Below are 23,532 nucleotides of genomic sequence, written 5' to 3' on the forward strand. Positions count from 1 at the left end.
CCCTCTCTCCACATTGTCCATAACTGTACAACTCTCCACCATGTCCCCTGTGGCAGAATGGCTTGTTGCAAGACTTCGAGTAGGGGTGCTCACATATTGGAGCAGCCGCAAGCAGCCTTGGAGCATAACAGAGGTGGGCACAGCCCGCTGTGAGTAGGGCTCTGTTTTCCTTGATTATGCTTGCCCCCTCACCTTCAAACACCCAACGTCTCTGCTGTCATTGTTTCCTCCCACATCTTCTTCCATAAGGCCAAAAAACATGCCTGTCGGGAAGGAGAAAGGGCCGACAATCCTAGGCTGGATGTAGCAGGCATTTCTACAGACCAGGGGTGGGGTACCTTTTTCTATGAAGCGCTATTGACCCATGGGAAAAATCAATCAAAGGTTGGAGCCAATGGCAGTTAAAACCAGTGCCAAACATGGGTGGAGCCAGAGCCAAAAGTGGGTGGAGTCTGCAGCACCGCAAAATTACCTAGCTCTGCTTGAGTGAAAAGAATAAGAATAAGACAGCATGGTTGAATGTCTTGGCTCATAAGTAAAAAGGGGAGAACACACACACACACAACCATTTCCCTGGCATAAAATTAATCACAACCATCAGCTTCCCACATCCCTTCCTCCCCCTGGGTTCCCCACCCACAGCCTGTAATTTTCCACAGACTATGTCAAGCCTCACCTTGTAGCGGCCACTTCTCCCGGGCGCTTCACCTTCATCCAAGTCTCTTTCATACGTATATACACATTACTGAAACAGAGTGTGTCAGTGCAGCTTCTCCTCAGCACAACCTGTCCCACCACCCGCAGCATCAGAAGAGTCCAGAGTGGGCTGGGTGATGTCATGGAACTGATGAAATTAGGCTCCAGGCCAGATTCGACCCACAGGCCATAGCTTTCCCATTCTAACTACAGACACACGGCATGTTTTTTCATGGTGAGGACTGGGAGTTGACTAAAAGTCCTAGAATCCATGGCAGGAAACCAAGTCGCTCTGTAACCAAGTCACCTGTAGTGTTAGAGGGGCCTAGAGATCCATACTGCTCTCTTTAGGTTCATTATAAGTGCAATTTCCTTGCTAGTGGGGCTCTAGCTGTGCCAGCATTGGCACACACTCCATGCTTCATTTCCTGTTGAGGAGGCAACCTGGGGCTTTTCGAGTATAGCACCTGAACGGAAAAAGCTCCAAGCACTTCGGGGGTGAATAGGGGATGATGGTCACTGATATCTACATCCCATTCCACTTCTTTTCAGGTGGATCTGAAGCCATCCCATTTCTTTTCATCAGATGTAATGGTGTGGCCTCAACATCTGACTTCCTTTTTGAACGCACTTCAAAACTATTCCACTTCCTTTTTTCCCTCCCACTGTTTACATGCTTCTTGTTTAATGCTGGGTCCCTGAAATTACCCTATTCCTTTATGCTCAGGGTGGGGAACCTATTTTCGGTCACAGATCAAATTTCCTTGGGGGTAATCTGTTGGGGGCCTTGTGCTGGGAGTGGGAGGGGCTGAAGCCAGCTGTGGGTGGGGCAACAGGCAAAGTGAGCAGAGCAACTCCCCCCGCTCTTTCTTTGCCACCCCTTTCTCTTTCTGCCACCTTTCTCTCTCTCTCTGCCACCCCTTCTCTCTCCCCTTCTCTCTTTCTTTGCCACCCCTTTCTCTTTCTGCCACCTTTCTCTCTCTCTCTGACACCCCTTCTCTCTCCCTTTCTCTCTCTTTCTTTGCCGCCCCTTTCTCTTTCTGCCACCTTTCTCTCTCTCTCTCTCTGCCACCCCTTCTCTCTCCCTTTCTCTTTCTTTGCCACCCCTTTCTCTTTCTGCCACCTTTCTCTCTCTCTCTCTGACACCCCTTCTCTCTCCCTTTCTCTCTTTCTTTGCCACCCCTTTCTCTTTCTGCCACCTTTCTCTCTCTCTCTCTCTCTGACACCTCTTCTCTCTCCCTTTCTCTCTCTTTCTTTGCCACCCCTTTCTCTTTCTGCCACCTTTCTCTCTCTCTCTCTCTCTGGCACCACTTTTCTCTCCCTTTCTCTCTCTTTCTTTGCCACCCCTTTCTCTTTCTGCCACCTTTCTGTTTTTCTCTGACACCCCCTTCTGCCCCTCCGCTTTTCCTCCCCACCCACCAGGCTGTCAGGGGAGAGACAGATAGTGGATGCTGGTGACGGTGCACCTTGGAGAGCTCCTTTAGAGCTCTGACTGGTTCTGACTGAAAACCAGACCAGATTCACCAGCCCACTGGTGTCGCAGCCATCAGCCTCCATTGGAGACAGATCACTCTTGCCAGAGGTCTGAACGGATCACTTTGAGAGGGCTTTTGAAATTAGGTGGAAGGTTGCATGAAATTAGGCTGAGAGCTGCAGATTGCCCACCTCTGCTTTGTGCTATGTTCCCTGAGAATAAGGAAGTGGTTATTCCATTTCTTGAAGGGGGCACTCTACCCAACCATTCACGGCCAGAAAGACCTCCACTTCCAGAAGTCACCACACCATCTCTTTCAAGCACAGCCAGGGAAATGGCAGTAAATTTACTGCTGGATCTTTCAGCAGTAACATAGCACCCACGATTGCTACTCACACATATGTGAACTCTACAAGGTAGGACCATGCCAAGCAGTAAGTCAGTGATAATTAGCCATTGCAATTATCCATTCCCAAACCCTCTATACCTGCATCCCTCTTCTCCATTTGCTGCACATATTTTGGCATGACCAGCCGACACAGAAAGGTCTCATGATCACAGGGGAGGAAAGCTGTTTACAGTCTTTCCTAATCTTTGGTGTATTTCTTCACTTTTACAACCGGTAACAAATTAACTTTCACTTTATCTTTCTTTTGTGCTTCGGTGGCTCTACCCTGCCTTTGGCGTCATCCACTTAACCCAAGAGCTATGCAGTGGATTAGGACAGCCAGAAAACCTACTTGGCTTGGGTCAGCATTTCTAAAGGATGGATTCTGACTCGTGCTCCATGAGCATAAGAGGCCCATCAAGGAATATTATTTATTACATTTATATCCTACTTTTCTTCCAGGCAGCTGAAAGTGGCATACAGAGTATTTCCAGGTGATTTCTCATGCAGGCACCAACCAGAACCAAACCTGCTTAGCCCTATCAATGTTTTTAGGCCATTTCCTGGGACCTAGAAAGTAGATTCGACCAGTATTTTCCAGGATCCCAGCTTTGAGTGGTGGGGGTGGGGGGGTGGAGAATATTGTCTAAGAAACTATTCCGGACATGAGGTACAACTGATGCATACCAGGGCTGGCATAGCTTAGTGGCTAAGCAACTGAACTGTTACCCTGGTTCAAATCTCACTTCTGCCATGAGCTCAATTGGTGAATTTAGGCAAGCTTCTCTCTCTCTCTCTCTCATTGGCTGGGTTCACACAACACACTAACTCACACTCAGTGGTTGAGTGTGGGCTGTTGTTGAACAATTGGTGGTCGTTGAGCTGTGGGTTATCATGTTGTCTGAACACAGCACATTTTCCACAGAGTGGCTTGTTAACCATGCAGTGTGGCTTGTTAACCACTCTGAACAACCCAGCAACAAACCATGGGTTCTCAAGGTGGCTTGTTTGAGAAAAATAAGCCACACTGTATGGTTAACAAGCCACCCTGTGGAAAACGCACTGCGTTCAGACAGCATAACCCACAGTACAACGACAACCCACATACAGCCACTGAGTTTGGTTTAGCGTGTTTTGTGAACCCAGTCAGTCTCTCTCTCTCTCTCTCCCCCTCTCTCATTCTCTCTTTCTCTGCCTATCCCCCATCTGCAATATAGGGATAATAATATTTATTTATCATTTATGTATTTAGTAGATGTACATCCCACTTTTCAACTAGTTCTCAAAGTGACTTACAATATTTATACAATACAACAGATACAGCAAGAACCACATGCACAAAAAACCAAAACTGATCAACACAACCAGCTCCACTTGAGCGAGAGCCAGCATCTGATGTTCCTTCCCACAGGGCAGTTGATGGCAGTCCAACTGGAGAAGACCCTGATGTTTCTTTTGCCTGCTTCTGTCTCCCTCGCTCCTCCTTCGTCCCTACAGGGCAACTGATGTCAAATAGCTGTAATAATACTGACGTATCTTAGAAGATGGTCGTAAGGATTATGACAAGATAAAGGGCTGGATCCACACTAAGATAGTTGCATTTAGTTCCCACTGAAATCAGTGAGATTTAAGTCACAACTAGGGAGGTCAGAGAAATTCACAATGGAATCAAATGAGTTCGGATTTTCATGAATCTGACCCAAGGGTTCCGGAATGGACCGGCTTTTCCCCTGTCAGGCGGATTCCATGGACTTGCAAGCCAGTTTTCTAACTTTCCTGAATTCTGCACAAATTTCATCACAGAAAAATATGCAAAATAAAAAACAGCCCAAAATGTGCATTTTCCCCATAGACGAAAGCATGAAAATGTGCATTTGGGGGGAACTTGCATATCTTTGCACATGCGAACTTGTGCAACTGCGCATTTGTACACATGCAAATTTGTGCAAATTTGGGGGGGGGAATCTGATTCCTTCCATGGGCTGATGACAGAATGAAAGGACAATCCACAAAACACAGAAGGAATGGATTATACATCCTTAACTAACTTGTCCCATTGATTTCAGTAGGGCTTAATTTCAACTAACGTGTAGCACAAACCTAACCTTGGTCTTGGAGAGCTCCCATGTCAAAATTTCCAAGATCTCCAAAGCCATGCCAGCAGGGTGGAAGTGGAGGAAGAGTGATAGGAGTTTTTTAAACTTCCTTTTCCCATTTCATCCATTCTTTTAACTAGTTCCCTTCCATTGCAAAGCACCACAAGGAATGGGAGGAAAATATTTATACCAGCTCCAGGGCTGGTGTAAATTCCCTCCCCTCCATGTTGGGGGTGTGGTTGGGGAGTGGGAGGGCTTTGGATCCTATGAATCCAAAGCCTCCCCCGAATCTTTCCATGCCACACCCCCAAGCCACCACCTTTTTGCTTCTCTTGATATCAGAGGTCTAATGTCATGGAGGTAAGGGATGCAGAACTTTCCCCAAGGGCTGAGAGGGCTGGTCCAAAGTTGGATCTCATCCTCTGAGGAAGACTTTTCTCCACCCTCAGGGTGTGGCGGGGAAGATATGATATATCCTATGGACCCTGGGACACCCTCCCAGGGACCATAGGATTGCAGTCTTGGTCTGGATCCAACCCAATACATAGGAAGTGCTTTGAATACTTGAATGCTAAGGTGATGATGCTTGTCACCCAGTTAGAAAACTTGGTCAACTCATATGTGTTTTAATTGATTAAATCTGCAGAAATTAACACAGGAGGAAAAACAATAGTCCTGAAGAAAACAACAACACATTTATTTCTTTTTAGGTGATGCAGGCATGCATTACAGGAAGAAGCCTCTTAGCTCTAGTTCTCAAAAAAAGAAGATGCTCTTCAGACCTGATTTTTTTTTAGGTAGGTGTATTAAAAATTGTTTTAAGAAATGTAAAATCTGCTCCCTGATTAACTGGGGGCAGCTTTTTAATGAAACAAGATATATACTTACAATGTACTTATCTTTAAAACATTTGACCTCACAGGTTATACCCCTTGAATGTTATGGCCTTTTAGCCCCACTGGTTACAACATTTTCTCTAACTGTGTGTGTATGTATGTGTAGAGAGATGGTCTGTATCAGCCTTCCCCATCTACAACTCCCATCACCTCCACCAGCATGCCCTGTCATGCTGGCTGTGGATGATGGGAGTTGTCATCCAACACATTTGGAGGGCACCAGGTTGGGGAAGGCTGGTGTATATATTTGCCTGAGTCTCCTCAGTTCAATTTACCACTCTAACCACTACACCACACTGCTTCACTATTTCCCCACTATTTCAGTGGGGATGTGCAAAAGTATTAGCTGTAACATGGACCCATCTGAGTTGCTTCTCTATTTTTATGTTAGAAACGACATCCATCTGTGAAAGGTTAGAAAATATTTTTGTATTTATTTTTCTTTAAAACACTAATAAAGAAATACAGCACTGTTTCCATTGGAAGGCAGTAGTGAACAAAAATTAATGTACCGTACTAGGAGATTTTTGGCATGTAGTACATCTACACCCAAAATACCTTCTTCCAACTACCCCTAGATACAGAAAACGTTGATGCAGTTGGAGAAGCAGTCCTGGAATTTACATTATTCACATTCAATTCTGTGATTATACTCAATCAATATGATTTACACAATAATTTAGGGGGAAATGATTCAACCCATCATTGTAATAAATTACATAGCATACCACGGTCATGTTTGGCAAACATTACAATACTTTGACAACCACTGTCTGCTAGCAGGGTGTTTATTCTTGCATCTGATGTAAAAAGACTAGGCCCCAAGTTGCTGTAAATGAGATGAGCTCGATTAATTTCAATAGGTTGGTTTATCTCAATTAAAGATCTGTTTTGAGGCCTTTTGGGCAGCTATAACTTCAACTGTCCTTACATTCTTATAAAGAGAAGACTCCACTGCATTTATGTTTGTAGTCACCGCAAGCTCATATTCCCTAACACAAACCCTAATTCCAGTTCTGAAATGCAAGGGGATGTCACTAGTTTATTATCATGCTCTCCAAAGCAGTCAGTGTCTTTCCACCTGTTCAAGGAACTGTATAGCTCCTCAGCAACAAATTTCCACACAACTGGTGCAAAGAGGAGACCTTTGGTCATAGCTCAGTAGCTGAATGTGTGCTTTTCATGCAAAAATTCCCAGCTTCCATCTCTGGCATCTCCAGTTAAAGGGATCTCGGTCCAGTAGCAGGACTAGCAGAACTTCTGCCTCAAATCCAAGATAGCTGCTACTAGTCAGAGTGGACTGTAGTGGGTGAGATGGACCATTGGTCCATCTCCTTATAAGGCAACTTGAAATATTATCTGCAGAACGCTTGCCCTCCTATACTGATCTCCTGTCCTGCACATCTGGGGAGTATACAGCATGTTCTCAATTCACATGGGGTAACAGGCACAATAAGGATGGGTCAATACCTGATTTGATCACAGGGGTGGGCTGAAAAGAGATCAGGATCTACTGGTAGATCTCTGGGTGATTTGCAATAGATCAGCAAGGATTTTTGACTCCCAGTTGTTTCAAAGCAACAACAAAATTACTCTTCCCCGCACTGCCCCCAAAATATGTGACTGAAATAAAGAAAGCTTTGGGTAAGCAAGAGTGGATTTTTTTGTCAAAGGATTGTGAGCTTGGTTTTGTTCTGATACTCATAACAAATTCTTGGGCTCAGATTCTTTAATTCTATATGTATGCCTTTTGCACCTGACTCTGGTTGATAGATCTGGGGCTCTCTAACAAAAAACAAAGTAGATCCTGCAAGCCTGAAGCCTGCCCACCCCTGCCATAAACATTTCCTCATTCCCGGCATCCTCTGTGTTGCGCAGCGGTTCCTTGCCAGAAAGGGTTATCTGGAGGCAGAAAGTTTGAAAACCACCTTTCTAGAGTTTCTGGTGCAGAAATACAGTCAATTTTTTTTTGTTCCTAGTTACAGTACTTTCTCCAAAAATTTTTCCTTCTCGTTTATGGCAGTTCATGAACACCTTTCTTAATCGTATCTTGGCTATTTTCTCCCCTGAGGTGGGCCATGAACTGGACAGTTCACAATGCTTGTTTCTTCTATAAAATTAAGACACATGCCTCTCCCTGTGAGGGACCACCATGGTTTCACAGAGAATGAGCAGAAGAGAACAGGGCAAAATTCTTATTACAATGACAACTTCAGAGGGGCTTGTCTACACATTCAAAATTCACAGGTTGTTATCTCAAGATAACAACCCCTGTCTGCATGAATTCCAGGGTGTTAACCTCACTCCCTTTCATAGAATCATAGAATAGTAGAGTTGGAAGGGGCCTACAAGACCATCAAGTCCAACCCCCATTTCTGAATGCCTTAAGTCATTCACAGGCTGCTCACCGACCAAGTCACATTACCGTTTCTGAGGTGGAAGGATTACCAGAAGTGACTTTTCTCCTCAATACAGACATAATAAAGTGGTATGGGAAAGTTACTGTATCCTTGAAAACTACTAGAAAATGCCTGAGAACTTGCAATCTCACCCTTTGCAGCATGTTCTCACAGTACAGTTTTCTAATGGAACCACTGAGGGGAAACATGACCTCATGGTGACTCTTATTTCTTGTGAATTAGGCCTTCCAAGAAACTAGAAATGTTACTCATCAGAGAGAACAATTTGACTATTGTTATGTCATCACTTATCCTGGAATAAAAGAAGCCAGTCAAGAGCCCCCTGTTCTTCTAAGTATCTTTTGATTCTCTTTCAACTTCAGTCTCTAATTTATCCCTCGAATGTGCTAAATAAATTAGAGCTTGGTGGGAAATCAGGGCTTGTTAACTGAGGATGTAAACATGCCACAGGGTATGTATCTGTTTGACAATCATGGCATCTCTCAGCTATGTTACAAACTTCAATTTAATGCCAATTAAATGTCAATATAGTCTTGACGTCACATTTGGTGCCAGTGCCACTTCTGTACAGCCTACAAGAACTCCTTAGCATTTTGAGGCACCTGCTCTACCTCCAGTTTCAGCCCTCATGACTGTGTAGGTAAATTTTAAAATGTGATGGCAGCATGTACTAAAGCCTCTCCCCCCACCGAAACACACCACATTCACTATGTTTTTCAAATCTCACAGTTTCCAGAGCATTTTAAAGCATTCTCAGCTATGACATTCATTGAATAATGTGCCCAGTTCCTCTGTTTAGAGGAGTATCTATGGCTCAATAGCAGAGCACATGCTTTGTATTCAGAAGGTCCCAGCTTCAATTCCTGGCATCTCTAGTTAAAAGGATCTCAAGCAGCAGCGTTGGGGAAGTCCTCTTTCTGAGGCCTTGGAGAGCTCCTGTCAGTCCAAATAAACAATCCTAGGCTGGATGGGCCGAGGTCTGACTCATTCTTATGTGCATATGGGCTTTGTCAATGGGTGTGTCATGTAGGCTGCTACACATGGAGCTTGGAATGATGCCCAAGTGGCCTGAGAACAGGGACTCAAAGTCAGGTCATAAACTCTGCCATAGAGAAGACTGTTTGCATTACAATACAAGCCCTATTCAGGCATCCTGTAAACACTTGAGAGGGGAGAGTGAAGATGAGCATGCTAGCTCCACCCCCTCCATCGCCATCATTATTGTCCTCCACAGGGCCGGCCCTACCATTAGGCAGGGTGAGGCAGTCGCGTCAGGCCGCAGATGCTGGGAGGCAACAGCAAGGTATTCAAGGAGAGAGCTGTGTGCCATGCAGCCTACTCTGCAGCACCTAAGTTAGCCTGCTGCCTTCACGTTCAGTGGAGAATGCTGTCCATTGTTAGTGTTGAAGACAGATTCATCTGCCTGTCCAGACAGATTTTGTACATGGAATGGGAGAGGGCACCATCTTGTCCTTCACCTCAGGCAGCAAACTGTCTTGGGCTGGCCCTGGTCCTCCATATGTTGAGGGTGACTGTCTTGCAATAAGGAGCCTTCTCTATCCATGAAGGCTTCCCACACGATTTAGAACCTGGGTTCTAAATTGCGCTGGAAGCCTCCACAGACACAAAAGGTTCTGTGCTGCAGAAGTCACCCTCAAAATGTGGAGGGGTGGTGGGCTGAGCTAGCATGTTCATCCTTGCTCTCCTCGCCTCACATGTTTATAGAACATGTGAATAAGGCTACTATCACATGAATTTTGGCAAAAAGTGCACTTGGCCCAAACAGAGGGTTGTCTATGAGCTCCTTTGGCATATCAAGCCCATTTGGCAGTGGTGAAGCCTAAAGTGGGTTTGTTGGTATCAGTCTTGTGCCTGCAACCTCCCCCTCTTTCCCTCATTTGTTCTCCATAATTCCCAATATAGTAGCACCTGGGATCATTACGAATAGGGACAAGAAATGGATGGAGCTGGCAGTGGGTTACTTCATTAGGACGTTCACAGAAGCACATACTTCCGCCATCATTCCATTCCATTGAACCAAACCATTCTTTCATGGATGGAAAAGGAGAAGGAGGGCATCAGAATCAACTTAAGCAGAGCACCTCAGCACAGAGGCATCCATGGCAAATAGACGGACCTTGCTCTGAACCAGCAAGCTGAATTGTAAGGTCTCAACAATAAGACAAATTAATGAAGGATAAGTCTATCAGTGGCTATGAGCCATGGACCTTGATGCACAGAGACGGTGTAGCTGAGCGCCAGATGCTAAGGACAGTCAGAGGACAAAGGCCATCACCATCACACCCTGCTTGAGGGCTTCCCAGAAGCATCTTTCAGCCACTGTTGGAAGGAGAGAACGCTGGACTAGATGGCCTTTGTTCTGATCCAGCAAGGCAATTTTTTGTTCAGATATACTGCTCCTTCCTCACAGAAATCACCAATCACTGGATGGACAAAGTATCACCATATGAAAACTATACTTTAAGAGAACATGCGTTTGCCACTAAATTTTGTTTATTGCTGAGGATCAATGGAAATATCTAGGCCTGGCCTATGTTTCTTGTACTGCCCCAAGGCAGTGGAGCAACGGACGAGGCAGTACAGAGGCTGTACTGTCACAGCAGCAGCCAGTTCAAACTCTTTGCATCTTCTTCTGAAGGAGCCAGGCCCATCTGAGAGTGTATTAACTTTATAACGTCACAGGAGGACTTGGAGCTATTTAGAGATGCTCCGGCCAAGGAGTTTCCCTCTCCCTTTCATTCAGATGCCTTTTAAAAAAAAAGTTAGATTTGTAGAGAAATAAAAACAAAAATAATGAGTAACTCGGTGGCAGTGAAGAAACAGGCAAGTCAGTGCAATTTCTGAAATAGTCACCAGCAGATCTGAAGTTTGGGATCTGGCTCTACAGGTGAAGGATAAGGCTACCATTGAGGCTAGTCCATAAGTTCTGCTGTGCTTGGGTGCAGTTGTCCTCCACAGCTGCATGCAGAGATGGCTTTTTTCATGCAGTTTCCAAATAACAAATTGGTGCTTTTGTACCCTGGGATATCTCTGTGAACATTTCACCTCCAGAGTGATCAAGACAAGAATGAGAGAGGTCTTTTCTCCCCCAGGATGGTTCTTCACAACATCAGGTGTGTTCATTCAGTTGGATGCTAGATGACCTCTTGCTTTGTGATGGTGGGTTGAGGGATTGAACTGGGCTGTTTGGCTACGGTTGCAATGGCCCCAGGAAGCAGTTTGTATTGTTCAGCTCCTGAGCCAGCTGGTGGGGATGGCTGGGGAGTTTCAGGAGTGGCTGTGGGGAGAAAGGCTGTGTTATAAAATAAGCCATTGTACAGGCTTGAGCAAAACACAGAGCACACCCATGGGGAGAAAAGGTAACAGCAGTCTTCTGTACATTTACTCAGAAGTAAGTAGGTTCCACTGTGTTCAATGGGGTTTACTCCCTAGGAACTGTGTTGTGTTTAGGATTGCAACCTACATTAGTTTTGGCTTTCAATTAAGCTTGCTGTGCAAATGAAAACTTTCATTGGACAGAATGAATATAGGATAGCAATAAACCACATTAACTTATTGCCGGCACCCACAGGCTGTGCTAAAAGCAATCTTGTAAGCCGGGATGGAAAACCTGTGGCCCTCCAGATGTTTTAGCTTATACCTCCCATCAGCCCCAGCCAGCGTGGCCAATGATAAGGGATGATGGGAGTTGTAATCCAACAGATTACAACTCCCACAGATTCCCTACTCCTAATGTGAAATGTAAAAGAAGCAGCTGCCAGAGAAGAGAACTGTCATCATTGCCATCTCCACCAGCTGGGACTGGACCAGAGGCCATCTGTCCTGCAATCATAGCCACTTCTTTAAATTGGCTATTCGAAGTAGGGATGGGGGGTATATTTGGTCAGTTCACATTTTAATGCGAAGGTACCTAATTCTGTACTTTCTAACCAATACAAACACAGCTATTCTTCGAAATTCCCACTTCCTTGAATTTTTCATTGATATTTTCCAATGAAAAATGCACACAAAAATGCATATGTTAGTAAAAATTACTTTAAAATGCATTATATTAGAACTGCTTGCAAAAAATGTGTATATGCAGTAAATTTGTGTACAAAAATGCATGCATTAGGACAAATGCGCACAAATATGCATATACATTTTCATGCAAACTTTTTTAAAAAAATCTCAACAGCCAGTAAAAACCAAATTTAAAATTGTAAATTCGCAAAGTTCAGCATGAACCAAACTTAAGGATGGGATAATGAGAAAATGAGAGAAGCCAAAATTGATGGATTCATCCATCCTTACTTTAAAGACCCCATGCACTATTTACTAGTGTAGTGATTTGTTGTTGTTTTTATTGTGAGAATAATGTTCACCCAACCAGGTTTCTCCCTCACATGGAGGAGCCCTACATGTGTAGGGCCCATTCTCATTGTGGTGGAAGGTGCAGCCAGTGGGAGACGTGGCTGGCGAGCATTTTGGTGGTTGGGGACAGACCCAATAGGCATGGCCCTGCAACCCCCTCACACGCGTGAATGTATGAGGGGGTTCATGTGCACCCACGTCTTATGTAAGCTACTCTGGAAGCTTTGTCCGCTGAAGACCAGGGTAAACATTCCTTAAAAAAATAAGGTGTGTGTGATTTTGTTTAGTATCTATGATGGCAACTATTGGATAGTGCCTGTGACATCACCACCAACATCAGACATAGTTTCACTTACCTCATGCCTGTGCAGTGTTCGTATTTCAAAAAAGTTTTTTTTCTTTACTTTTGTTTTCTTGGGGTATGTGTAAGTGTGCAAAGGTTCTGTGCTTATACATTACAACATATAAGCATTCAGGTAGCCCCTTTAAAAGGGAAAGAAGTAAAAAGCTACTCTCTTCCCTCTTCACCATTGTCCCAACAATATTCACACCCTTTGCTTTCAATTTTTTCCCTTGGGGAAAAAAAGGGGAGAAATCCAGTAATCAAGTACACATCTTCAGGGTGTTTGTTTGTTTGTTTTTTAAATGATAGCAACAACAAAAAGCATGACTGAGCTTTCCCACAAAGTGAAGTTCCCCTTTCTCCACTCCTACTGCTGTTAGGGAGATCACAGCAGAACGGGAGAAGTTGATCCCATTACTCCAGAAAAAGGATAACCTGTACACAGCATTTTGCACGTAATTTACTGCAATTCAGAACAAGCACAGCATTCCTGGATGCTGGATGCAGGAATACTCACACAGCTGCCCGTTGTGGATCTGAGTAGGCATTGTGTTGGCCACTATGACGTTTGTCCCCAGATTCTCTTGGATCAGGTGAGGGTGCAGAGCGTGGTGGTGAGCATGAGGTGTGTCGCTCGACGATCCTAAAATAATTTCTATCATTCTAAGTATTGCTCAATATTCTGTGCACAAAGTTACATACAATTCTTATCTCATTTGAAATTATCTCAGGGTCAGTAATCACCCTGAGGGTAGAGGAAAGCACATGAACAGATAGACCAGTGTCCGTGTTCTCACTCCCCAGGCTTGTCATAAATGTTCTGCAAATCAATATTGGATGTACAGGTGTGGGGTCAAAACCGTGGAGATACATGAATAAGATCAACAGACTGAGGCAATATTAGGGATTGTTTTAATTTTAATTGGTCAATTTATCCCTTGGTTGGAGAGAGAGCGATGCAACAGAGTTAAGGCACTCCACTTGAGTATGACTCAGGGCCAAACTTCAATGTTTGGTGGGGAGTTGGGTGTGAGAACTCAGAACCTTTGCCAAAGAGTTGCAAAGCGGTGGGAGAAGGTGTGACCTGAAGCAGAGAAGTGACAAACAAGGGCTGCTTTACCCTTCTCTCTCCTACTACTCCCTCCTTGCAACTTCTCACCCCACTGTTTCTCTGCTTCAAAACATGTCCTTCCTCAGCTGTTTGGCAGAGACCAGACCTGGTTCTCCACTGAATGTCTAGTGTCTCCCTGACTGAGCCAAAGACACAGGATCCCCATCATGAATAGAACTGGGCAAGCCCAAATTCTTACTCTCTCAAAGAGAAGAGAGGCTGATGCCTGTTAAATAAATATACTGTGCTCTCTCAGTCTCAGGTGATGTACCGTCTCTGTGTGCAGGCCTCTAGACTTGTGATGGATAAATGAAGATAGCATTACATCTTAATAGACAATAACATCTTTACTGTACCCTGATTGGAAATTTTGGCTCTAAACAAAAACAGAGGACTAACTCAAATCTTGCTTCTGCAGGGAGATCAGAGTCCCAAGCCAAGCGCCAGAGACTCTTCACTGACTCCAGAGGTTTCCTTCTCTGTTTGCAGTGGGGCTAATGCTGTGTCTTGCACTTGCCTCTCAGCCTAGTGTCAAGAGTCCAATGACCAGAAAGCCCAATGACCAGAAAGCTCTCTGAAGAGCCTCCGTGGCAATGCTCACCTCCCAGCAGCATCTCCTGCAGCAGGTTGTCAATCTTGGCCATGCCAAAGAGCTTGACGAACTGGATCTGCTCAATCATCTGCCAGGTGATACTCTGGAGGGTGGGCAGGAGGAGGAGCAGCTCCCCAAAACGTCCACGTGAATCATATTGCCGGTCGTTGATGTAGTCCTCCAGGCTGACTTGAACTTGATACCGCATTCGTTTGATCTTGATGGGGTCACTCAGGCCTTTAGCATCTAGAATAAACCATGATAAATTATATACTATGCCATGTCTTGCAGGGCAGGCTCATATAAAGGGATGCGTATCATTGATTCAGATCAATTTGGGTGGCTACTTGGAGCACATCATTCCATACAATATTCAAACTCCTTTAGTGCTGTGGAGAGTGTGCCTGTTCCATTTCCCTTATTCTGCATTAGCTCAGGCTTGGTGCGAGCTCTGACTGTATGAGGCAGGGGTGGGAAACTGTGGGCTGTTGTTGGGCTACAAGTCTCATCAACCCCACCCAGCATGGCCAGTGGACAGGGATGATGGGAATTGTAGTCCAACATCTATAAGGCCATAGGTTCCCCACCCCCGGCATAAGGGCTAGTAGAGAGGCACTGGAACTCCTCCAGACTATGAAACAGGTGGATTGAGCACAACACAAAAGACAAGGTTCCTGTCAAAGAGAAAATGTCATGGGGTGCAGCCTTCCCACATGATGGTGGTAGAGAAGTGAGAAAAACTGCACCAGCTTAACTATTAAAGGTACAGGAGCCCTATTTTTTTTTTTTTTTTATCTGGCTACCTGAGTCACCTTTACATTGCTTTTTCATTTGTTTGGGGTTGGCAGCATGGAATCTGTGTAATGTAGTTTGACAGAGCTTGGATCAAGCTGTGAACCAGGGTAGCTTCCACACTAGCCCCTTTTTCTGGAATTGCCAAACTTTGTTCACTCACTTTTTTAAGGGGCATCCAGACGTCATTGTCATCAAATTGCTGCAGTTCAGGGTTTTCTTTGTTATCCTCCCGTGTTTTGTCAGATCTGATCTGTGGCTATTTGGGGATGATAAAATGCAATTGCAGCACTAGCCTGCCTAGTGTCGATAGGCAAAGTGCTACAGATGCTTATTGCTTCCTTATGACTGCAGGTGGGAGATTAGTGATGAATCACCTAATAGTGATTTGAACAGCGTCTCTTAATTGCCCCAATGCCAGTTTCTGTTCCCACAGGAAGGGAAGTGCTTTAATTAGTTTTCTTCTGATTGTTACTTTTTCTTTTCATTATTTATATCAAAATAGTGCTATATTGCTATAAAAATGAGAAGAATTCAGTACAACAACAACACCCCCGTGCAGAAACTGACCTTGGAGCAATTACGACATGTTATTCAAAGGACAATTAAGCTGCTCATCACTAACCCCCTACCTCATATCGTAGAGGACTTTTGTTAAATGGGACTTATTTATGAGGGCACATTATAGGAGGACCCTGGGCAAGGGCATTGCTGGATAATATCGATTTTATTAATTTTTGCTGTTTTATCATAGTTACAGCATTTTATTACATGGGATTTTATTGTGTAAGCTGCCTTGGGAGGCCTTTTGCCCTTATAGACATATTTTAAATAAATAAATAGAGTGCTCGTATGGAACCTTTGTGCAGTATCCAATATGACACTACCTCCAATGTAAATTACATTGCACTAGTGTATGCCATCTCTAGCACAATGCCAATAGCACTTGTTGCCATGACAGGTTTTCTGGGGAAACCCATTGCACAAGCGAGTGCTACTGGCATTGCACTAGAGGTCGTTTACACCAGTGCAATACAATTTACATTAGCGGTAGTATCGCACTGGATACTGTCCTTTGTTTTAATTCCACTTCCAGCAGATTGCAGAAAAGCAATGCCTCAGTAGTGCTAAAGGGCTATACTGTAGAAGCAACCTTAGACTCCTTTTCCAGTTAGTGGAAAATCTGTTTCTACCTGGATCAAAGAAGATGATGGCTTTCAAACAAGCATATTCATTATCATCAATTTGCAGCTCTTGGAACGTCAACACAAGCTCATCCAGGATCCGCACGGCCACACGACTGATTTCTAGCAGGTCTGGGCAGTTACGGGGGATTATGTGGTCATTTCCTGCAGGAAAATGGTTTTATTTAAAACCTAATTCTATCAAACACCTTTGCTGTTCTGTAGTTGCCCTAAATTTTGTAATCTACTATCTATTGTTTTAACAAATGACCCTCTCCCACTTCCACATAAAAATCAGTGGCAAGATAAATTTGTTGAGCCATGATGGAAAGATTTGCTTTTTAAAAATTCGACAGCTATTTTATTTCAAAGGACAAACAAATGGAAGCAGGTGATTACTTCTCCCTGCTCCACATCATTTAATTGTGGCAGATTAAATTTTTCATGGCTCCTGTTTTTTTGTTTTGTTTTTTGCTCCAGGAAAAAAAGTACTTATTGCAGAACTGTCCCACTGATGCCTTCCAGGAGTATTTGTGAGTAAATTGCTTGTAAACTGGAGCTTAAGCATGTTAATGTGATCATTTATTTGTCAACCAAAATGTTTCTGACCTATAAATGGCCCTACTGGAGCAAATGATTTTAACTTCCTACAAAGTGTTTTTTAAAAGCTGGATTGAAAAAAAGTCTGGATTTTCAGCAAACAGAATACAGGTCTGCCAGTTCCATAATCATAAAAATTTCACTGATGGAGCTCTGTCTGTGGCTTTCCAGTAAAATGTAACTCAAGCTAGAGAGAGATGGTAGGTTGTTGTTGTTTTCAGAGAGCTGAAGGCAGAAAGAAGGAATCACTACTCATAATGTCTATACCAGCCTTCCCTGACCTGGTGCTCTGCAGATGTTTTGGACTTCAACTCTCATCAGCCCCAGCCAGCATGGCTAATAGTCAGGAATGCTCAGTGTTGTAGTGAAAAACATCTGGAGGGCACCAGGATACAGAAAACTGGTCTACGCACACATTCCAATTTCAGCTCTGGTAAAACATTTTTGCAGGTTTCTTGTTTCAAAAACCTGCAAAACCTATTTACCAGAGTGGGACAAAGACATGGGAAGCAATACCTATCTCATCATACATTCAACTCTCTTAGAAACCATTGTCTGTCTCTAACCTTGATTGCTTGCTGTTAGAACTGTAGGAATAACTGTAAGATAGCAGGTGATGAAGGCTGAAATCCTGTACACACTTCCTAGGGCTGGGGTGCAGAACCTCTTTCAGTCCAAGGGCTGAATTCTGTTTCTGAGAAGCTCTCGGGAGCTGCATTCCAGTAGTGGGCAGGACTGAAGGCAAAAGCGGTGGAGCCAAAATACCAGCCCATTTTAGCTTCAAGCTCTCACTGCCAGTAGCTAAGCCTTAGGAGAGCCAGTGTAGTGTAGTGGTGAGAGTGATAGACTGGGAGCGCCGGGTTCTAGTCCCCACTTGGCCATGGAAGCTCACTGGGTGACTTCGGGCCAGTCACAGACTCTCAGCCCAACCCACCTCACAGGGTTGTTGTTGTGAGGATAAAACAGAGAGGGGGACGATAATGTAAGCCTCGGGTTTCTTGCAAGAGGGAAAAGGTGGGATATAAATGCAATAAATAAATAAACAAACAAACAAACAAACAAACAAATAAATAAATGGCATTTCAACCTTTTAGAATTAAGAAAAGTGCACTAAAGCAGAGATACTACCAAATGATTGGGGGTTGGGGGAAAGGGGGTGGAGCCAGGGGAAGGGGTGTGGCTACCTAGGAAAAGCTCGAGGGCCAGATTAAGACCCCAGGAAGGCTGGATTTGGCCCCCAGGCCGGAGGTTCTGCACTCCTCTCTCAGGGAATAATCCTCATTGAGCACAGTGGGACTTACTTCCAAGTTAGCGTGTATAGGATTGCACTGTAAAAAAGCTGACAAATTACAATGTCCTTTTTCTTCCAAATCCCCACACTGAAAACATCACAGGTTGTGATATTTTTAATGGGAGGAGATAGAGGCATCTTGGCACATGAAGTTCTTTACCTAGCAGTAGGATGTCTTTGAACACCATCGACCGTTTGGCTGCTCCCAGTAACAGGTGTTCCCCTGCATGGGCCCGTAGTAAAGCCACCTGGGGGAATAAAGGACTATTATTACTGGGGTAACAGTGGAATGGTATATACAGCAGACAGGGCTATGATGTACCACAGAAGAGGAATGCAGAGAAAGCCGCTCACCCTGTTACCGCCTGTGATGGGCACATTACTGGAGGGATTGCTATACAAGATGGGCATTTGGCAGTCTGACCCACAAGGCTGTTTTGTTCCTGTGGGTTGGAACACTCCAAGGAGGAATTGCAAGGTCAGTGTATCTTGCTTATTTCCATAGGGCACAATCCATCCCCACACATGTGCAGCTGTGTCCACAGGAGGAGATCAGCATACGGTTCAATGGAGCCCTCTTCCCTCTTTCCTCAGCTGGCCCTTGGCTACACAGAGGTGCCAGCGAGTACCTCCCATAAACTGGAATACAGGAAGTACTACTCACCCTCCCATATCCCAGGACCTGGCATAATATGTCACACATTAAAGAGAATATCAGAAAAGTCCATTCATTGCTCAGCAACACTGCCTGATCTTTCACTAGAGTCTGTAGAAGCTAATACAATAATGACATGACCGCTTTCCTCACTTGGTGCCAGGATGTTTTGGGACTAGAGTTTCCAAAGTGGCAGTAACTTGCAAGCTCAGGGCCTGGGGAACAGAGGGACAGCGGATGGGTCTGTGGGAGGTGGGCAACAGCCTGCTGTTGTGAGTGATAGCGAGTGCATGCATGTTCCCCAGGGCCAACTGGACTAGGGTGGGTGAAGGAAGAGGACTTTGCTGAGCTAATACCCTCCAGAGGGCACAGCTGCACATATGTGAGGATGGACTGTGCCTAGTTAATAAGCAAGTAAAATTACATTCAGCTGCTGGGGGACAGCAACATTAGGACTCTCTTAGGAAGTCATAAGGTCACACGAATGGCCACATGGCAGGCTACGCTTCAGGGGCTGAATGCAGGTTCCATTCCACGTGAGCAGAAGGCATGTTGCACAAGCAGAACAACCTTTTTCTGCCTTGTGTGATGTCATTCCACTAATGCTGGGCTCTGGACGATGTTGCTCAAGATGTGCCGTGCTCTGATTTTAAGGCCAGATTTCAATCTGTGCATGTTGTGCTACTGCTTCTGTGACGTTTTCATGGAACTGTGCTGCTGCCACAATTCATCCATAAGTGTATGTCTGGATTCAACCCCACAAGTTTAGCGTATCTGCCCTAATGCAATTAATTTTTCTGGCGACTGTGGACATCTCAGCTGTGATGAGGGTCCTGAGGGTTTAAAAAAGATCTGCTTGCTCTGTTGTTAATGATTGCATTGTGTCACTTTATACCCTTCAGTGATCCTCAAGAATGTTCTGAATCTCCTATCCCGCTTCTGTTAAAAAAAAATCTGTAGAAACAAAGGTTAACGCTAAGACACAGTGTGACATGGATGCTTCTTAATGTCCGACTGGGACTTCAGCTGCGTGGCAAACAACTACTAAACATTAACCCAAGGATTTGGGAAAGGGTGTCTTCACGGGGATGGGACAATTTGTATGTACTGAACAAACACTGAGAAATATCTTGCAATGAAAGAGCTGAAGAGAAGGGAGAGATTTCTCAAAGCTTTCAATCTCCAGATAAAGACAAAGTAGAAGGAGGCAAATTTGTCTGAGCAAAATTCTGAGTTAAAAGCATCCTGATGCTAAAGGCACAGAGTTTTCAAAGAAAGCGCCATATTCAAACTACTCTGTAAACTGGAGGTGGGCAACATGCGGCCCATGGCCCACATGCAGCCCCAGGCCTTTTTGCACCCCTCCTTCGCTGCCGCCGCCACATTTGCTGCGATTTTCCTGTAAAACAAGGTGCGTGGGAAGCATGTGCCTTGTTTTGCAACAAAATCATGGGGATTTCTGCTGCTGCTGCTGCATTGCCAAATTTCGGTGGCAAATTCAACAGTGTGGTAGTGGTAGGCAGGGAATGGAAATTGGCCCTTGGACTCCTGGAAGTTGCCCACCCCTGCTGTAAACAAACTGTAAATGCAGGCCTTTCTGGTAGCAGGGACATAATCATTATGAGGTAGTCTATGATGCTTGCATCGGAACTTGTTTGTACCAGCCATTTTCAGGGCTTGTACCTGCATGATTTCAGCTTTAATGCACATCCAACCCACACCCACCCGCCATGAACCATGACTAGCAAAGATCTTTCTAGTCCAGAATCCTATTGCCAATAGTGACTAGCCAGATGTCCCAAGAGAAGCTCAAAAGTGGGACAAGAAGGCAACAATGCCCCCCTATTGTTTGTACTCCCAAGGGTCACTCCCCCTTCTCAGCTCCACAACTAACTTGCTAAGGCATCTAGGTATCTAGACATTTTGTCTCTTTTTCATAACCAGAGTTTAAATTTACCCAGTTAAAGCCAACTAGTTAAAATCATCCATCATTACAGCCTTCCCCAACCTCGTGATCTCCAGATGTGTTGGACTACAACTCCTTATCATCCTCAGGCACAGGGGAAAGTTGCATTATTGCCACATTTTCTTCTTTGGCTCCCTCCTTCATTTCTTAACCTCCAATCAGATGAGGCCCTTCTCTGAAATTCAACATTAGGAGAAGTGCATTGTGCAACCAAAAAGCAGAGGGCCTTTTTCCTTGGTGGTGCCCTGACTTTGGTATGTCCTTCAGACTGGTGAAAATGTTCTAGGTTTGTATGGTTTGTTTGTATGGTTTTAGCAAGTTGAATCGTTTATCATCTCTCAGTTTTACTGTACATGGTGTTTCGTTTTGATATTGTGATTTTAGGTATGTTATTGTTGATTGAAATTTTATGCACGCTGCCCTGAAATCCATCTTTTTGGATGAAGGTGTGGTATAGAATTTAAATAAATGAATGAACGGTTGGAGGGAATATAGAGGTCCTCCATCCAGCTCATCCTATTGTCTTCTTGCCAAAGTGGCGCTCTCCCTGGTGGAATGCAATCCTTCCCCAACCCCACTCACCATGGCTACTGAGGTTCTGTGTCCAAACAGTTGTGTGATTGTCAAAGATCTAAATTGCATACTCTCCGTTATATTATGGACTCCGCTCCCACACACACCTAATTGCCAATGAATTTTTGGTCCTTTTCAACTAAAGGCTTAATTGGCATCATTACTGTTGTAGCCATTTTCAGGATGTGTGATTTTGTGGCCTATTGCAAGAGTGCTTTGTAGCTCTCTAAAAGAAGAAAAAAAAATAAGTAGAGAATTCATACAAGGTTACCTCTCGCCCCTGTAGGATGTGCAGGAACTGCTCCTGCGGATACACTGGGGGAAGGGGAACATGTGCAGCTCTGCACACTTGGCCCTCGATGAGCTTGTGCGCATGCGCAACATCTGTACCTGCTCTCTGTGCACCATTGCCAAGGGCAGGATCATATCCAACATTAGGTCCATTCAAATCTACTTGAAGCCAATAGAACTTCCAGCCTAATTCTGTATGTGTTTTCTTGATTGGAGGTAATTCTTACCAAGTTCAATGAGGCTTATTCCCAAGTAAGTATGCATAGGAGTAAGTACCGTAAGCACTCAGCCATGCATCTAAATACTGTTAAGTTCAAGGACACGTACAGAGGACTCACTTTCTTGGGATGATGCCCCGTTATTAATATTTTGCCAAACATCTCAGTATCTCTGTGTATCAGTGAACTGCAGATAATGCCCATTCACACAATGAGTACCATAATAGGCTTGTAGAATTTTTCAGAAATGGAATAAGGAAATCACAGTTAATTGCAAGTATAAACAAGAGTCCAAACCACTGGCTCACCTGATCATCCAGAGGAAGCTCACAGAAGGCTGGGATGTACTTGGCCCACTCCACTAGCACTAACAACTGCTGCTTCATGGACTCACACACATCTGTGATATTTGCAATCTTTTTCCCTCTGATATCTCCACTGATCACTGAAACTGGCGATGATATCTGCAAGAGCACAAGAGAAATTTCACCTACCATTCCTTAGGAAGGGACAGAGATCAGGAAGTTGTGCAAACCACAAAGATTCATCATCTGAGACACAGCACGTGAGAAAGTGAAATGCCTTTCCTTATGCTTAATGTGGAACCCCGAAGGCTCTTGATTTATAATCAAGTGCAAATCCATTTCCCATCAAATACTGCAACCTACAAATGAGTTAGGTTTTAGTGACCCTTTCTCTCCTCCTTTGTTAGGCTTGCTGGCCTCCAAATAGGAGGGCAAAACTAGGATATACATTTTTATAAGTAAATAATACATTGGTTTGACTTGTTTCTCTTGGTCTTCTTAGGGCTAAAACAAGGATAGGGAACCTATGGCCCTCCAGATGTTGCTGGGACTACAACTCCCATAATCCCTGATCATTAGCCATACTGACTGGGGCTTTTGAGTGTTGAAGTCCAACAACATCTGAAGGGTCACAGGTTCCCCACCCCAGCGCTTAATTCACTTAAATTATTATTATTATTATTATTAATTTATATCCCGCCTTTTCCCCAATACTGGGACTCAAGGCAGCTTTACAACATTAAAACTTGTACAATTAAAACCTATAAATAGAAGTATAAATAGAAGTATACCAAAGTTAAAAATATAATTAAATCATCAATAATATTAAAATTGTATAAAATATCAAAACGTTAAAAGACAACAAGAAATATAACCATAGTATCCATCCATCATATTCTCACAGGTCCAAACTAGCTATCCCCAAAGGCCTGCCAGAACAAAAAAGTTTTTACATGCCTGCGAAAGCATATTAAGGAGGGTGCCACACTTGCCTCCCTGGGAAGGAAGTTCCAGAGCCTTGGGGCAGCCACTGAGAAGGCCCTCATCCGTGTTCCTACCAGACGTGCCTGTGATGGTGGTGGGATGGAGAGAAGGGCCTCCTCTGAAGATCTCAGGGCATGAGTAGGCTCATAGGGGAGAGTACGGTCCTTCAAATAACTTGGACCTGAGCCGTATAAATCCAAATACTAAAGTACAATCTGCTTGTGATTTGGCCTTCTGTTGGGTTACATCACCTTAAACTTAGACTCCAGGTTTGCATGATTAC

The 23,532-nt window shown here is 44.3% G+C and overlaps 1 protein-coding gene and 1 long non-coding RNA gene across 2 annotated transcripts in view; one reads left to right on the forward strand and one right to left on the reverse strand.

The window, feature by feature from the left end:
* Positions 1 to 17,002, forward strand: part of LOC146348791 (uncharacterized) — a 32,563-nt gene extending 15,561 nt beyond the window's left edge. Inside the window, exons 3-4 of the long non-coding RNA XR_014790713.1 lie at positions 5,365 to 5,451; positions 16,847 to 17,002. This is a non-coding gene — a long non-coding RNA (uncharacterized LOC146348791). The remainder of the gene's footprint in view (positions 1 to 5,364; positions 5,452 to 16,846) is intronic.
* Positions 5,966 to 23,532, reverse strand: part of HNF4A (hepatocyte nuclear factor 4 alpha) — a 39,531-nt gene continuing 21,964 nt past the window's right edge. The window contains exons 5-10 of the mRNA XM_084854002.1: positions 22,269 to 22,424; positions 18,418 to 18,505; positions 16,376 to 16,531; positions 14,400 to 14,636; positions 13,205 to 13,330; positions 5,966 to 11,268 (exon numbers count right to left, since the gene is read on the reverse strand). Of these exons, the coding sequence (XP_084710128.1) occupies positions 11,126 to 11,268; positions 13,205 to 13,330; positions 14,400 to 14,636; positions 16,376 to 16,531; positions 18,418 to 18,505; positions 22,269 to 22,424 (906 nt within the window). The 3' untranslated portion in view covers positions 5,966 to 11,125. The remainder of the gene's footprint in view (positions 11,269 to 13,204; positions 13,331 to 14,399; positions 14,637 to 16,375; positions 16,532 to 18,417; positions 18,506 to 22,268; positions 22,425 to 23,532) is intronic.

This window comes from Heloderma suspectum, chromosome 4 (genome assembly GCF_057233095.1).
Source record: "Heloderma suspectum isolate Gila_16-S chromosome 4, 16-S_ref, whole genome shotgun sequence".
Classification (NCBI taxonomy): Eukaryota; Metazoa; Chordata; class Lepidosauria; order Squamata; family Helodermatidae; genus Heloderma; species Heloderma suspectum.